The sequence below is a fragment of the Podarcis filfolensis genome (genome assembly GCF_964270895.1).
Source record: "Podarcis filfolensis genome assembly, chromosome: 5".
NCBI classification, from domain to species: domain Eukaryota; kingdom Metazoa; phylum Chordata; class Lepidosauria; order Squamata; family Lacertidae; genus Podarcis; species Podarcis filfolensis.
The window spans coordinates 91,194,796-91,212,891 of record NC_139608.1 but is presented as its reverse complement, the minus strand read 5'-3'; the positions used below and the strand labels follow the sequence as shown (position 1 = coordinate 91,212,891).

At 44.1% G+C, this 18,096-nt stretch overlaps 1 protein-coding gene across 1 annotated transcript in view; it reads left to right on the top strand.

Moving 5' to 3' along the window:
* The window catches only part of CFAP99 (cilia and flagella associated protein 99), a 52,576-nt gene that overhangs the window by 22,190 nt on the left and 12,290 nt on the right, over positions 1-18,096 (top strand). Inside the window, exons 10-12 of the mRNA XM_083615639.1 lie at positions 2,694-2,782; positions 5,592-5,796; positions 6,737-6,878. Coding sequence (XP_083471765.1) covers positions 2,694-2,782; positions 5,592-5,796; positions 6,737-6,878 — 436 coding nt within the window. The remainder of the gene's footprint in view (positions 1-2,693; positions 2,783-5,591; positions 5,797-6,736; positions 6,879-18,096) is intronic.

Sequence of the window (18,096 nt, the reverse complement as noted above, 5' to 3'; positions counted from 1 at the left end):
GGGATTTAGATTAAACAGGGTAAAAACTAAAGTATTAGAGAAGAATTTAACTCCAATGGAAAAGGATAGGTTTCAGAATGAAACAGGTTTAATGGTGGTTAAGAAAGTGAAATACCTAGGGATTAATATGACGGCGAAAAATTTGAATTTATTTAAAGAGAACTATGAGAAATGTTGGGCAGAAGTTAAAAAAGATTTAGAAATCTGGTCTAACTTGAAGCTTTCCTTGTTGGGTCGAATTGCAGCTATAAAAATGAATGTATTGCCTAAAATGCTATTTTTATTTCAATCCTTGCAAATTTTGGACAAGATGGATTGTTTCAAGAAGTGGCAGAGAGATATCTCTAGATTTGTCTGGCAGGGCAAGAAACCTAGAATTAAGTTTAAAATTTTAACAGATGCAAAAGAAAGAGGTGGATTTGCCCTGCCAGATCTTAAATTGTATTATGAATCAGCAGCATTTTGCTGGCTGAAAGACTGGCTGCTTCTTGAAAATACAGACATTTTGGATTTGGAAGGTTTTAATAATGTTTTTGGGTGGCATGCATATCTTTGGTACGACAAGGTTAAAGCTCATAAGGCATTCAAAAACCATATTGTCAGAAAATCTTTGTTTAATGTCTGGATAAGATATAAAGACTTGCTGGAAAGTAAAACCCCAAGGTGGTTGTCACCTATGGAAGCTAAGGCTCAGAAAAAGCTCAATATGGAGGCTAAATGGCCAAAATATTGGGAAATTTTGGAACAAGAAGGTGACAGATTGAAACTGCAGAGTTTTGAAAAATTAAAAGACAAAGTGCGAGATTGGCTTCATTACTATCAAATAAGAGAGGCCTATAATTTGGATAGAAAAATTGGCTTCCAGGTGGATAAATCGAAATTGGAAACAGAACTGTTAGAACCAAAAACTAAGATTTTGTCAAAGATGTATAACTTGCTGTTGAAATGGAACACGCAGGATGAAACGGTCAAATCAGCAATGATCAAATGGGCGCAGGATCTAGGTCATAATATTATGTTTGCTGATTGGGAGCAGTTGTGGACCACCGGTATGAAATTTACGGCATGTATTGCCTTAAAGGAGAACATTATGAAAATGATTTACAGGTGGTACATGACCCCAGTCAAGCTTGCTAAAATTTATCACCTGCCTGACAATAAATGTTGGAAATGCAAAGAAGCTGAGGGAACATTCTTTCACCTCTGGTGGACTTGCCCAAGAGTTAAGGCTTACTGGGAAATGATATATAATGAACTTAAGAAAGTATTTAAAAGTACCTTCCCTAAGAAACCAGAGGCCTTTCTCTTGGGCATAGTTGGCCAATGGGTGCCAAAGAAAGATAGAACATTCTTTATGTATGCAACAACAGCAGCAAGAATACTTTTAGCTAAATATTGGAAGACACAGGATCTACCCACCGTGGAGGAATGGCAGACGCAAGTGATAGACTACATGGAGATGGCTGAAATGACTGGCAGAATCCGTGACCAGGGAGAAGAAATGATGGAACAGGACTGGAAAAAGTTTAAGGACTATCTACAAAAACACTGTAAAATCTTTGAGTGTCAATAGGATGTGGGAAGTAAAAGCAACAGGGTTTGTGTGACTTTGGTCAAAGGTGTGTGAAAAGAAGAATCTAAGAAAAAAAAGGATAAGGGGTTATGAACAGAACAATATTATGTCATATTTTATAAGATGAGGTACGGATTAAAAAAATGGAAAATGGGGACATAATAATTAGAATATAACATTAAGTATGGTTGAAACAAGGTTTTGAATTTGCTGAATCTGATTGGAGTAAAGTGGAACACAAAAAAGGGGGATGTGAGGAGGTCAAGACAGAGGGGCATGGAACTTTATAAATTTAAGAAAGAGTGTTTTTCTTTTTTCTGTTTTTCTATTTCTCTTCTTTTCTTTTTTTCTGTCATATATTTTTGTTTTTCTTGAGCTTTATGTATGGAAATGATATATTTTGAAATGATGAATTCTTTGTTTTGTAAAACCTTAATAAATATGTATTTAAAAAAAAAAGAAGTGGCTTAGTCATGCTGGCCACATGACCCGGAAGCTGTACACCGGCTTCCTCTGCCAATAAAGCGAGATGAGCGCTGCAACCCCAGAGTCGGCCACGACTGGACCTAATGGTCAGGGGTCCCTTTACCTTTTTAAGCAGTAAGAATATCAGCTGTGGATTCAAACTTTCAGCACCATTTATTAAAGCTTTTCTAAACCGCCTTTTGGGACGCGGGTGGCGCTGTGGGTTAAACCGCAGAGCCTAGGACTTGCCGATCAGAAGGTTGGCGGTTCGAATCCCCACAACGGGGTGAGCTTCTGTTGTTCGGTCCCTGCTCCTGCCAACCTAACAGTTCAAAAGCACGTCAAAGTGCAAGTAGATAAATAGGTACCGCTCTGGCGGGAAGGTAAACGGCGTTTCCGTGCGCTGCTCTGGTTTGCCAGAAGCGGCTTAGTCATGCTGGCCGCATGACCCTGAAGCTGTATGCCGGCTCCCCTGCCAGTAAAGCGAGATGAGCGCCACAACCCCAGAGTCGGTCACGACTGGACCTAATGGTCAGGGGTCCCTTTACCTTTACTTTTTAAACTGCCTTTATTATATTTAAATCATTCGAAGATTTGTTATTGCTTTTGTAATTCTTTTCGTAATTCTCTATTTATGTGCTAAATTTCCTGGCAGATTGACAACGTACCTGTGAAACTAAACACAACAGCGATCTTAAGAGAAGGTGTCCTTTACCAACGAAAAGTGGAGCAGGAGCTTAATAGGTGCTTTTTACTCCTTGTCTGCTTCTGTTTGTGCATATGCATTAACTGAAAGATGTCACAGAATCATAGAATTGTAGAGTTGGACGGTACCTCAAGGGTCATGTAGTCCACGCCCCTGTAATTCTGGAATCTCAGCATTGCATTAAAGTGAATTAATCAGTTGTTCTTAATATAATTATTCGCTTCTTTTCCAAACCTTCATGAAAGATTCCAGAAGCCAGCTCATCAGAAGATTGTTACTTGTTCAGGTGATGACAAGGCCAGAGCCCTGCTTGAGGAGAAGGCATACTAAAAATATGCCATACAGTTCTCTACAGTCCAGCCCAAATTTGGGGTGGTGAAGGACTGCAATGCAGGCCTCTTAAATAGTGCTTTACTGGTAATACAGTACAAAACAAATCAATATTTCAAATCACTGTACCCCAAGATCACACTGCTGAAATACAATCAAATATTTCCCAAAACAAAATTAAATAGGTATACGCAGCCATGACATGATAGAAGTTTATATAATTATCTGTATAAAATTATAGAGATAATAGAAAGTTCTCTCTTTCATAGTACAGTATTACGAGTTCCAGACAAATGACATTGACTGACAGTATGTTTATTATTTTTTAATTTCTTACGCTGTATTGTTTTTAATACTTGATTGGGAGCCGCCCAGAGTGGCTGGGGAAACTCAGCCAGATGGCCGGGGTATAAATAATAATAATAATAATAATAATAATAATAATAATAATAATTATTATTATTATTATTATTATTATTATTATTATATACCGCTTTATATTTTTAATAAAAATCTCAAAGCGTTTTACAGCATATTAAATCAATAAATCAATAAAACATTAGCCGGGCGATGTTCCTCCGGCCTCATGAGGAGCCTCTTCAGTAGGGCTGGTGAGTGTAGGTTGAGGACAGGCAAAAGGAATGATTTCAAGTAATACCTGGAATTCACTAGCGCAAGACTGGTGGTGACCAGGAACCTAGACAGCTTTAAAAAAAGGGATTAGTTAGGGACATTTATGGGGGAAAGCTCTATCAAATATTTGCAGAATAGATACATGTACAGTGGTGCCTCGCAAGACGAAATTAATTCGTTCCGCAAGTTTTTTCTTCTTGCGAGTTTTTCGTCTTGCGAAGCACGGTTTCCCATAGGAATGCATTGAAAATCAATTAATGCATTCCTATGGAGACCGCTTGCCAGGCTGGCGGTGCGGAGAAGGGCTTTTCTCCCCACTGCAAGCCTTCAGGACAGGTACAGGAACAGAGGGGAAGGCGCGCAGCGCTTCTCCTCTGTTCCCGGGGCTTGCAGTGGGAGGAGGGTTTTTCCTCCCCACCGCCAACATTCAGAACAGCATTCTGAATGTTGGCGGTGGGAAGGAAAACCCTCCTCCCACCGCAAGTCTTCAGGACAGGCACCCGAAGGCTGGCGGTGAGAGGAGGTCTCTCCGCCCCACCGCCAGCCTTCGGAGCAGCCTTCCGAAGGCTGGCGGCGGGAGGAGGTCTCTCCGCCCCACCGCCAGCCTTCGGAGGAGGTCCGAGGACAGTGGGGAAGACGCGCTGCGCTTCCCCGCTGTCCTGGAGATTTCCCTATGGGCTTTCGTCTTGCGAAGGAAGCCCATAGGGAAATTCGTTTTGCGAAGCGCCTCCAAAACGGAAAACCCTTTCGTCTAGCGGGTTTTTCGTCTTGCGAGGCGTTCGTCTTGCGGGGCACCACTGTACAGAAGTGGGATACCTGTGGACTGGCTACTGGAGACAAAGAACATGTGAAGGCAATTGCTCCTGCCCTACTTAGGAGCTGACCACTGCTGAAAACCGAATGCTTCATTAGATGAATGAAACCAAAACTAACTGAAGCAAAGACTTCATTATTGGACAACAGAGCAATTACCGTATTTTTCGCTCCATAAGACGCACCTTTTTCTTCCTAAAAAGTGAGGGGAAATGTCTGTGCGTCCTATGGAGCGAATGCGTGGTCCCTGGAGCCGAATTGCCCAGGGGCAAAAAGCAGATCATGCTTTCTTTCTTTCTTTCTTTTTAAGAGGGAAGTGGGTGTGGGAACAAAGCCACTAATCAGCAAGCGATCGGGGAGGGAGATAAGGAATGCTAGCAATAAAGGAGGCTGCCTGGGAGGGGGGAGGTAAAGACAGCAAACTTGCAAAGGGCGGAAACAGGAAGACTAAATCAATGAGGAGAGAAATTAGAAGAAAAGGAGGAGCAAAAAACTGCTCCAGCTAAGGAAAAGACACTAAGGTAAACAAGAGGGAAGGGAGTGTTGAAAGGAAGTAGCTGATCGGTGGGATCGGGAGAGAGATAAGGGACGCTAGCGGAGGCTGCCAGGGAGAGGGGAGGTAAAAGCCCATTGATCCTCAGGATTTTTCCATTGGGTCACCCCAAAATCACCATCAGATCACATAGCATGTCCATGACTACAGCCTGCACCCAAGAAATCATACATCCACTGTTTCGTTTAGAATATTTTTTCTTGTTTTCCTCCTCTAAAAACTATGTGCGTCTTATGGTCAGGTGCGTCTTATGGAGCGAAAAATACGGCACTATAAATTTATGAATGGGATTTTTATTTTCACTACTCGTGAACTCTGAGGTAATGTTTTCAGTGAGTTCTTTACCATAGTCCCAAAATCTTCCCAAGGTAGCCACAGACCAGTTCAGGCACCCTGATTTTAAAAATATTTTTTTTTGCCTCATTTAAACTCACTATGTTGCTATGTAATGCCATGTTCACCTTGACAGCTCTACTCTGTTCAGTTTCTCAGAGCAGCCTGTTTTCTTTTTCTTACAGGATTGAACAGCTTTTACGAGGGGCTCGGGATCCTTCTGAGTTTCTCGATTGGCAGAAAGAAATGTATGAGAGAGATCTGAACCAAAAGCTGGCAGAAGCAGAATGTAAGAGGCTGCAAGGACAGCTAAGCCACGAGGAGGCCATTCTTGCACGTCAGAATCGCATTCTGGAAAACCATAGAAAAGCTGAGCAGAAGAGGGAAGAGGTACTCTATTAGTATACTGTTCGTATTTTATCTTGCCATGACTCCTGTGTATGGGTATGCTCAGTGGCAAAATGAGGGAGAGGGTGTGCAGAAGAGGCAAAGTCCACATCGAGAGACAACATTGATTTCAAAAAGGAGTGGGAACCATCGATAAACTATATAAAAAGACAGTATAAAAATTTGGACCCATTGGCAGGTTTTGACTAAACTTTCACAACTATATAAGAGGTAAAACCAGCAGGGTACAGAATTTGTTTAATAAATCAATACGGAAATATGGGGGAAGCCAAAGAGGGGAGAAGAGAGAAATATGGATATATAAATTGTTCAATTAAGATTTGTGGAAAATTTCTACACCATGTTGGACCAACTTCCTTTATCTGCCTTTTTAATGCTGATGTCAGTACTGTTTGTGAGACAGTGGGTGGCATCACACAAGATTAGTTTTACGAGGAGTGCATCTGCCACCATGCCCAATCAATAAAGCGCATATCAATAATCAATATCAATATCAAGCATCATTTGCCACTCAGCGGCTACCTTGTAGAACATGATGCAGTCTACAGCCTCAGAAACAATACCGGTATCAGAATTAAAGTAATGGACAAAGGAGATCCAAGAATTTCATAATAAAGTTGTTAGCCTTTAAGGTACAACAGTAATCTTTGCGGATTTTGCTGCAACAGTCTAACCCAGGTAATCTTCAGCCAAGTGTAGGAAAATGGTTAAAATCAGGGTTGTTTCTTTATCTGTTGCTCAGGCTTAGGGCTTTCATTCAGATTTGAAAGAGTAAAGAATGATTAGCATTTTATGGTCAAGGAAGTTTGCTTGCTTATTTATTTATTTTAGAAATGCATGCTTGAAGTTTTTTTTTTAACAATAAAGCAAGAAGCTTTCATTGTAATTAATTTATCTGGCTTCAATTTTGCTTGGAGTTTAGGAAGCGGAAATGAGCCAGCAAATTGCAGAAAGGCGCATTCAAGAAAGGAAGGAAAGGGAAAAAATGGTGCAGCAAGTGGTGGAAGGACGCAAAAATGTGAAGCAAGCACGAATGAAGCTCCAAAAACAGAAGCACCAAATAGGTACGAGTAGTGCCAGGTCTGTGTGTCTTTTTAAAAGGTACATTTTCTTCTGATTTGCTCAGCAAAGCATTGCTATATATAGAGAGAGATTCAAGTGCTGTATTATAAATAGCTATTGAAAAGCTCCTGTTGAGAGATATACGAAATCCTGAGAAATTCCACCGATAAATATGTGTGCACAGAATTTGAGAGCCAAGTGACAAATTTGCTTTTGTTGAAGGATTCACCTAAAATATGCCTACTGTGTGTAGGCTGGCATGGGAAACATGATGGCTTGCTTGTCCTGATTCGCCAAGACCTTGTGACTTTGCAGATTAGTATAGCATCCTTTCTATAGTTTCCTTCCAGTGCTTTGTCCTTGCCCCCCATCAGGCAGCCATTCCCACCTTCCCTCATACTTCTAATATTGATTGATTGAATTTATATACCACCCTATACCTGGAGGTCTCAGGGCAGTTCACAAAAAAGGTCACAATATATAAAATCAGAATAAAAACAATAATCCTATAACACTTCCCCCCCCAAAAAAACCAGTCACATTTTAAAGGGTATAGGATGTTGATTAGGTCAGCCAAATGCCTGGTTAAAAAGGAACGTTTTTGCCTGGCGCCTAAAGGTGTATAATGAAGGCGCCAGGCGAACTTCCCTGGGGAGAGCATTCCACAGGCGGGGAGCCACTGCAGAGAAGGCCCCGTCCTCGTGTTGCCACCTTCTGGACCTCTCGAGGGGGAGGCACATGAAAAAGGGCCTCAGAAGATGATCTCAGTGTCCAGGTAGGTTCATATGGAAAGAGGTGTTCTGTTTGTTTCCCCTCCATTTTCTTGGATCCCTTGCTTCCCACAGCTATTTCTGACTCTTTCCCCCTTGATGAGTGTGTCTCTCACACATACAAAGTCTTTACCTTTCTCTCCACTCCTCCTCTTCGCTGTCTTTTCCATGGCGCCTGCAAGCAAGGACAAGCACACTGAGCCTAAATGGGTGGCTGCCAACCAAGGCGCTACAATATCTGCTTCTAGTGAAGCCATGCCTAAAACCATCTTCAGCGAGGCCACTGCTCCTCAGCTGCCCACCCTGAATACCCCCAGGGGCTTCTCTTGGATCTTAGCATGCATGGCCCAGCATTGGAAGAGTAAGTTCACCCTGCCGTGGACACTCCCAAATGATTCATCTCTTGGCTGCAAGATGCACAGTTGTGGGGAGAGCAAAGGAGACATCCTCATCCGCTCCCAGCCACAGCTTGGACCAGGTTCCATGTATCTGAAAGCAGAAGGCATCAGGGTTTTGAGCCGCCGAGACCACATAACACCGGTCTTGAAAGACCTACATTGGCTCCCAGTACGTTTCCGAGCACAATTCAAAGTGCTGGTGTTGATCTTTAAAGCCCTAAACGGCCTCGGCCCAGTATACCTGAAGGAGCATCTCCACCCCCATCGTTCTGCCCGGACACTGAGGTCCAGCTCTGAGGGCCTTCTGGCGGTTCCCTCATTGCGAGAAGCAAAGCTACAGGGAACCAGGCAGAGGGCCTTCTCGATAGTGGCGCCCGCCCTGTGGAACGCCCTCCCACCAGATGTCAAAGCGATAAACAACTACCTGACATTCAGAAGACATCTTAAGGCAGCCCTGTTCAGGGAAGTTTTTAATGTGTGACATTTTAGTGTATTTTTGGTCTCTGTGGAAGCTGCCCAGAGTGGCTGGGGAAACCCAGCCAGATGGGCGGGGTACAAATAATAAATTACTATTACTATTACTATTACTATTACTATTACTATTACTATTACTATTACTATTACTATTATTATTATTTGAGTCCACTACTCATGCTGTTCTGCGTTTACCCCTGCCTCCACATTTGGTGCAGCGTTCATTTTCTCTAGAGCATAGCTCTTCAACCACAGGGCCAGGCAGCTGTTGTTGCCATGCTGGACTCCAGCCAAGACTGACCAGACCAAAGGGACGCTATTTGAAGTGTTTGGGCAAGGATGTGTTCTTCTGATGAGACACACATTTGATGAATTTCTCTGCTGCCGTAGAGTCTCTTTCAATTAGATGCCTGCTTCTTGCCTTTAGTGAGAGAGCTCTCTTTTGAGCAGGAGCAGCCTTTTTTTTCCTCCCTTCTTATTTTGCTTTCTATGCTCCTTCTGTAGCTTTCTAGATTTCTCCTGGAATGGAAGTATGCTGGAGACTAAAATGCAGACGTTGTTGACATTTCCATTCCACCTTAAGGAACAGGCATGCTTGCAGCTCTCTGAAGCTAGCAAAGCCAAACAGGATCTGTTGTCTTGATACACCTGTAGAGGACATTGCACAGTAACCCTGACATCCTTAAACAGTTGCATCAACCATTCACAATCCATAAGTGAAAATGACAGTGCATTGAGCTCAGCTTCACAAGAACTTAGGTTAACTGTGGTTTGCCTCTTGCACAGCCAGTCAAACAGACACTGGTTGTACACGTAGCTCTTCCTGGATGTACTTGTGCCATCTTTGGTGTCACTGCCAAAACTTGCATCTGCAAAGATTTCAAGACCTCCAGACTCCTGACCAGTGAATCTGAGTCTGTATGTAGTGCATAGTACCTTTGAGATAACATGCTTGAGAGCTTTCCAATCTTTAACAGTAGGATTGTTAGCACAGCTGCAGTGTGTAGTCTGTTTGCCATCATTGGCAGCAGCTGGGGACCCAGGAAGAAATGGTAGGAGTCTGGCGGCTGCAGGAGCCAGGAGGTGGGAGTTGGAGGGAGCAGGGATGCCATATCACCCTCACTCTGCTCCCTGCTACCTGAAACAGGGCTGGGGTAGGGGGAAAGGTTCTTGGTGGGCAGAGAGGGGGATCCATTCACAGGTCTCTGTACAGTTGCCAAGTTCCTAAGGCCTCAGGTGCCTCTGCTACCATTTCCCTATTCTCTGCTTCACATATTCCCTCCTCAGTTTCAGGGTCTTTGCTCAGTCCATTTGCCCAGCTGCACAATAGCATGCTGCTCCTTAGCTCCTGTTCTGCTGAGCTGCAAAGGAAGAATGTTGTGCAGAGCTCTCTCTCTCTCTTTCTTTCTTTCTCTCTGTTGGGGTAAAAATGCAGCATCTGCAACTAACATTACCAAAGTTTGGGATTTTGATCAGTAAAAAGATTACCTGGAATGGGCAAGCGAAGATGTTACCTGTCTGCTGCCATTTGGAACCACCTGAAAGACCTACATTGGCTCCCAGTACGTTTCCGAGCACAATTCAAAGTGCTGGTGTTGACCTTTAAAGCCCTAAACGGCCTCGGCCCAGTATACCTGAAGGAGCGTCTCCACCCCCATCATTCTGCCCGGATGCTGAGGTCCAGCGCCGAGGGCCTTCTGGCAGTTCCCTCATTGCGAGAAGCAAAGCTACAGGGAACCAGGCAGAGGGCCTTCTCGGTAGTGGCGCCTGCCCTGTGGAACGCCCTCCCATCAGATGTCAAAGCGATAAATAACTACCTGACATTCAGAAGACATCTTAAGGCAGCCCTGTTCAGGGAAGTTTTTAATCTGTGATATTTTTGTGTATTTTTGGTTTCTATGGAAGCCGCCCAGAGTGGCTGGGGAAACCCAGCCAGATGGGCGGGGTACAAATAATAAATTATTATTATTATTATTATTATTATTTGAGAGCAAGGAGCCTCAGCAATGGTGACCTTCCAAACCAAACAGCTTAGCGCTAGGAAATGAGTCGCGAGTTAGCCTTTCTGTAATATCACTCCTCACTGGAATGAAATCTGGAAGAGCAAACATGCCCAGGTGTCCCATGGAAATTGTGAGTGAGACTTTAAAAAAAAAAAAAAAAAAGCTTTCGTTTTGCAGTAATGCTAAGGTAACAGCATGTATATTGCTCTGTAAATTTTAGGATTAATAACGTGCATTATAAATCAAACATGGAAGTGGTTCCCATGTTGCAGGTGGAGAGTCAGAGGGAGTCTGTTTTGTGCCACTTGCAGGTCGCTTCTCGAGGGCTTAAGAAGTACAGTATCATCTCTGACCACCAGAGGCCCACACGGGATGCAGAAAGTTAGTGGTTTTCCTTCTGCCAATCACGAAACCTCCTTCAGTACAGTACATTACAGCACAGTAGGCTTCCCTTCCCTTCTCTAAAAAGTCGATTTCTAGCTTTAAAGAGGCTTTGCTGACTGACATATCCAGCAAGCTGCAGCGTAAAATGGATATAAGCACAGAAAGAGATCTAGTCTATCTTCTTCCTCCTCCTTCCCAAAGACGCCCCTCTCCATATCACTGTAGCAAAGGGAATGGGAAGAAAAAGTTAAAACATCAACAACAACCCTGTGCAGTGCGCCTTTGGGCTGAACTCCCAGTTGTTTACCCTTCTGAGGCATCTAGATATGATTTTCCCAATCCATTTTCCTTGGCTAAAGGGCTTCACCCTTCTAGGATCCAGAGTCGCCAGAAATCAGTCATACCTCCCAGACAAGCCTTTCACCTCTTTCTCCAGGCAAAACAACCCACAGTTTTAGTGGCATCTGGGGGGGGGGAGCACCTTCAACACATCTATTATTAGTTTATCCCATAAAATTTATGCAGTGGACCCTCGGGTTATGTACCTCTCTGAATACGTAATCTTTGGGTTGTGAAAGCGGCAAACCCGAAAGTATTTTTCCGGGTTTCGCCGCTCGCACATGCACAGAAGCGGCGCCTCTCGTTACAGATATTTCAGGGTGCACACGGACTCCCAGAACAAATTAAATCCGTATTCAGAGGGTCCACTGTATAATGCTTGATTGTATGTATGTATGTATGAACAGGGACAGTGGGTGGTGCTGTGGTCTAAACCACAGAGCCTAGGGCTTGCTGATCAGAAGGTTGGCGGTTCGAATCCCTGCGACGGGGTGAGCTCCCGTTGCTTGGGCCCACCTAGCAGTTAAAAAGCACATAAAAGGGCAAGTAGATAAATAGGTACCGCTCCGACGGGAAGGTAAATGGCATTTCTGTGCGCTGCTCTGGTTCGCCAGAAGCGGCTTAGTCATGCTGGCCACATGACCCGGAAGTTGTCTGCGGACAAACGCCGGCTCCCTCGGCCTATAGAGCGAGATGAGCGCGCAACCCCAGAGTCGGTCACGACTGGACCTAATGGTCAGGGGTACCTTTACCTTTACCTTTATGTATATATGAATGAATAAATAATCAATCAATCAATCAATCAATCAATCTCCAAGTGTTTTACAAAATGTAGAAAGGTCACATATTTGCTAGGGTCTATCTCTAATTTGCTGGTAATAAATAAATAAAAAGTTGGATCTCTGTGGCTCAGCAGATCCTTCCGTTGGCAGACAAATAATGTGCAACGTTCTGCCTCCTCAGTGAAGAAGAGCCCTGCACACAGCATTTCTGTATCTCCAATAAGTCCCGTCATGTGGATGCCTCTGCCAGCCTAGGAATGAAGTACTGATGCACTTACATTGAATAGGACTTCTGTCTTTTAAATAATATTTATTGAAGTTTCCAAAATACAGAAAGAGAAGAAAAGAAATTATGAAGATACATTCAGAACCTTATTTTCAAACATCCACTTTCTGGGACTCCCCCCTTCCCCCACCCCTACCGTATTCCCCTTTCATATTGTTGTTTCCACAAGTTCTGTTTCTGATTTAAAGCACAATTTATATACCCCATTGTTCAAATTTAAATTTATACAAACCTTATGCAACACCCTTGATAAAAAAAAGCAAAAGATCTCTCCCCATAGCCCACCCCCTTTTCTTTCCACAATGTCCCCCTTTTTTCCCATTAAAGTAAAAGCACACAGAATAAAAGTATAGAAAAATAAGAAATATATTAGAAAAAAGAAAACCAATTCAGAATATAGTTGCAAGCCTTTGGATTCTAATTCTCCCTCCCCTTCCCCGGTTTAATTTCCCTTATCCTCCAATCTATGTTTCCAGCCTGTAAGTCTTAAGTCCATCAATCCCATTTTTCCCCCAACTCCTTGCAGAGTTATTTCCCATTTTTAGGATTACTTTTTAAAAATTAATTCCTAAATCTTTAAAAATGTCAAATTATAAAATTCCCCCCATTGTTCTTTCAAGGTTATAGTCCAGCTTCCTCTTGTTCCGCTGCTAAAACTTTCTTATTCAGAAGTTTAGTAACTCTACATGGGTTGTTGTTATTCAGGAACAAAAACTTGCGTTCAGTCCCTTCCTTCTTCAGTAAAGTATTCTGTTGTCTCCTTTTAGTCTAAACACCCTGTAGACGAGATTCAGTTTCAGTTTTGCAGCTTTCCCAGGAGATAACCAGTTCTGTGAAATTCCGAAGTGTTGTATTTTTCCCGGCTTACGCCCATCTTTGTAATGTCCCGAAGCTCCTCTAGGGGGGTTGTTGTAGCTTTGTTTCCAAAAATCCGATTGTTCTCCGTATTTTCGCCATTTTGTATTCAAGTCTTAACAAATTATATCAAGTTGTAACAAATTTGACCAGCAAGGTCCTTGTAATAAAATCCTCTTTAAAATTCCGACTTTGACAGCTACTTTGACAGCTGTCAAAATCACCGGCTCTTTTCACCAGGCTCACTCCTCAATCGCCCCGGTTCCCAGGGAGGGGGGTGCATTTTCCTTCTCCTTCAATTCTTCCTCCAGCACAATTCTTGTACTTCCCCATCATGGAATTCTTGATTTTAGCAAAGATACCGTTCTTTTTGGGCCTTGGCTTCCCAATCCTTGTTTTAAAATGTCTACAATAGGGAGGGGGACTGACTTCCTTTTTAGATCCCCCCCCGCTCGTCTCAAATCCAAAAAATTTTTCTTCTTTTAAACCCGATTTCCAATTTACTCACGGGTTGTTGTTAAAAGTCCAAATTCTCAATGGAAGAAGTCAGCGCTCTCTGCCGGATGGCATGCGGCTTCGCTCGGCAGGGATGGCAGAGGACTCAAAGCACCACGCTTCTCCCCGGCACCCGATCCGTAGCCTTTAAAAAGGCTCCTTCACGAGTCGGGAGGGCGCTAGCGGTGCTAGCCGAGTCTCCAAGTCCACGGCCCCCGTGGCCGTGGTTTCTAAGGGTCTCCGCATCGCCGGTGCGGTAAAACCCAGCCCCTGCCGAGCCGGCTCCCTCCGGAGCTCGGAGGGAGTCCGCCATTCGGCGATGGCGCCAACCCGGAAGTGATTGAATAGGACTTCTGGGCTGGCAGAGTGAGCCATCCCTTCTCCCACTTCTAGTTGCACTCTTCATGCCTCGGTCTCAAGAGTTTTTCATAGAATCATAGAATCATAGAGTTGGAAGAGACCACAAGGGCCATCGAGTCCAACCCCCTGCCAGGCAGGAAACACCATCAGAGCACTCCTGACATATGGTTGTCAAGCCTCTGCTTAAAGACCTCCAAAGAAGGAGACTCCACCACACTCCTTGGCAGCAAATTCCACTGTCGAACAGCTCTTACTGTCAGGAAGTTCTTCCTAATGTTTAGGTGGAATCTTCTTTCTTGTAGTTTGGATCCATTGCTCCGTGTCCGCTTCTCTGGAGCAGCAGAAAACAACCTTTCTCCCTCCTCTATGTGACATCCTTTTATATATTTGAACATGGCTATCATATCACCCCTTAACCTCCTCTTCTCCAGGCTAAACATGCCCAGCTCCCTTAGCCGTTCCTCATAAGGCATCGTTTCCAGGCCTTTGACCATTTTGGTTGCCCTCCTCTGGACACGTTCCAGTTTGTCAGTGTCCTTCTTGAACTGTGGTGCCCAGAACTGGACACAGTACTCCAGGTGAGGTCTGACCAGAGCAGAATACAGTGGCACTATTACTTCCCTTGATCTAGATGCTATACTCCTATTGATGCAGCCCAGAATTGCATTGGCTTTTTTAGCTGCCGCGTCACACTGTTGGCTCATGTCAAGTTTGTGGTCAACCAAGACTCCTAGATCCTTTTCACATGTACTGCTCTCAAGCCAGGTGTCACCCATCTTGTATTTGTGCCTCTCATTTTTTTTGCCCAGGTGCAATACTTTACATTTCTCCCTGTTAAAATTCATCTTGTTTGTTTTGGCCCAGTTCTCTAATCTGTCAAGGTCGTTTTGAAGTGTGATCCTGTCCTCTGGGGTGTTAGCCACCCCTCCCAGTTTGGTGTCATCTGCAAATTTGATCAGGATGCCCTTGAGTCCATCATCCAAGTCGTTGATAAAGATGTTGAATAAGACCGGGCCCAAGACAGAACCCTGTGGCACCCCACTAGTCACTCTTCTCCAGGATGAAGAGGAACCATTGATGAGCACCCTTTGGGTTCGGTCAGTCAGCCCGTTACAAATCCACTGAGTGGTAGCATAGTCAAGACCGCATTTTACCAGCTTCTTTACAAGAATATCATGGGGCACCTTGTCAAATGCCTTGCTGAAATCAAGGTAGGCTACATCCACTGCGTTCCCTTCATCTACCAGGCTTGTAATTCTGTCAAAAAACGAGATCAGGTTCGTCTGACATGACTTATTTTTCAGAAATCCATGCTGACTATTGGTGATCACAGCATTCCTTTCTAGGTGCTCACAGACTGTTTGCTTAATGATCTGCTCCAGAATCTTCCCTGGTATTGATGTCAGACTGACTGGGCGGTAATTATTTGGGTCCTCTCTTTCCCCCTTTTTGAAAATAGGGACAACATTTGCCCTCCTCCAGTCTGCTGGGACTTCGCCTGTTCTCCAGGAATTCTCAAAGATGACTGCCAGTGGTTCTGAAATCACATCTGCCAGTTCTTTTAATACTCTTGGATGCAGTTCATCTGGCCCTGGAGACTTGAATACATCTAGACTAGCCAAGTATTCTTGTACTATCTCCTTAGTTATTCTGGGCTGTGTTTCCTCTGCTGAATCATTTGCTCCAAATTCTTCAGGTCGGGCATTGTTTTCTTTATCGGAGAAGACTGAGGCAAAGAAGGCATTGAGGAGTTCAGCCCTTTCTGTGTCCCCTGTTTGCATTTCACCATCTTCTCCTCTGAGTGACCCCACTGTTTCTTTGTTCTTCCTTTTGCTACGAACATACCCATAAAAGCCTTTTTTGTTGCTTTTAACCTCTCTAGCAAGCCTGAGTTCATTCTGTGCTTTAGCTTTTCTGACTTTGTGTCTACACGTGCTGGCTATTTGTTTGAATTCCTCTTTGGTGGTTTCCCCCCTTTTCCATTTTTTGTACACATCCTTTTTTAATCTTAACTCAGTTAAAAGTTCTTTAGATAGCCACCCTGGCTTCTTTAGGCACCTTCCATGTTTCCGTCTCATTGGTATTGCCTGAAGTTGTGCTTTTACTATCTCCCTCTTAACAAACTCCCAGCCATCATGAACTCCCTTTCCTTTTAGTATTACTGTCCATGGGATCTCACCCAGCACTTCCCTAAGTTTTATGAAGTCGGCTTTCTTAAAGTCGAGAAATTGTGTCCTAGTATGCTTGGCTGCTCCTTTCCGCTGTATAGTAAACTTCAGAAGAGCATGATCACTCGCGCCTAATGATCCTTCCACTTCTACCCCACTAACCAGGTCATCAACATTGGTTAGGACCAGATCTAAAATGGCTGTTCCTCTTGTTGCTTCTCCCACTTTCTGGACAATGAAGTTGTCTGCAAGGCCAGTGAGGAATCTGTTTGACCTTATGCTCTTGGCTGAGTTTGACATCCAACAAATATCCGGGTAATTGAAGTCCCCCATTACTACTATCTCCCTTCCTTTTGCATGCTTGGCCATCTGTTCCAGGAAGGCATCATCTATGTCCTCCCCTTAAAAAAATAGTTTTATTGAACATTTTCTTGTGTAATAAAAAAGCACATCCACTTTCAATTCATAGAGTCGTTTTCACAGTTTACAAGCGGTAGGAGACACCGTTGTCATAGACATTACACAGTTGGGGGAAAAGATAGGAGAGAGATGGGTGTGTGGTGCTATTTTGTTCTATTGCATCATGTTTGTGCAGTGGTTTTGTGTCGGTGTCAGTCGAGAAGGTCCTTTGTTTATATATTTTTGTTGGCAGTGCGAGAGATTAGAGGATGCAGAGCTTGGTTGGTTGAGTTCAGGTGGTTGCTGTGGGGTTTGTTTGTATGCGGGATGGGGTGTTGGGTCAGATTAGGCATATCGGTTTGTATGCTGTTCACGGGGTTATGACATTGCTTTGTTGTGCTGCATATGTGATAAAGGGGAGCCACACCAGGGTGAAGACATATGCCTGAGAGCCAGTGTGGTGTAGTGGTTAAGAGCGGTAGTCTCGTAATCTGGGGAACCGGGTTCGCGTCTCCGCTCCTCCACATGCAGCTGCTGGGTGACCTTGGGCTAGTCACACTTCTCTGAAGTCTCTCAGCCCCACTCACCTCACAGAGTGTTTGTTGTGGGGGAGGAAGGGAAAAAGGAGAACGTTAGCCGCTTTGAGACTCCTTAGGTTAGTGACAAAGCGGGATATCAAATCCAAACTCTTCTTCTTCTTCTGAGTCTCACGAGTTGAAGGGGAAGAAGCCACTAGGAGTTGGTCTGTTCTGTGGATTTTTCTTTCTTTCTCTGTCATCCTTCTTCTGAATCCGACTTAGTCAGAGCTTTGTCACATACAAAAAACTGGGTAAAGGTAAAGGACCCCTGGATGGTTAAGTCCAGTCAAAGGCAACTACAGTGGTACCTCAGGTTACATACGCTTCAGGTTACATACGCTTCAGGTTACATACTCCACAGGTTACATACTCCGCTAACCCAGAAATAGTGCTTCAGGTTAAGAACTTTGCTTCAGGTTGAGAACAGAAATCGTGCTCCGGCGGCGCGGCAGCAGAAGGAGGCCCCATTAGCTAAAGTGGTGCTTCAGGTTAAGAACAGTTTCAGGTTAAGTACAGACCTCCGGAACGAATTAAGTACTTAACCCGAGGTACCACTGTATGGGGTTGCAGCACTCATCTCACTTTCAAGCTGAGGGAGCTGGCGTTTGTCCACAGACAGCTTTCCGGGTCATGTGGCCAGCAGGACTAAACCGCTTCTGGCACAAAAGAACACCGTGACGGAAACCAGAGCGCACGGAAACGCCGTTTACCTTCCCGCCGCAGCAGTACGTATTTATCTACTTGCACTGGTGTGCTTTCGAACTGCTAGGTTGGCAGGAGCAGGGACCGAGCAACGGGAGCTCACCCACTGCCAACCTTCCGATCGGCAAGCCCAAGAGGCTCAGTGGTTTAGACCACAACTGGAGGGAAAGTGGAAGAAGGATGCTAAATTAATCTGCAAAATCACATGGCCACTGCTCAGATGAATT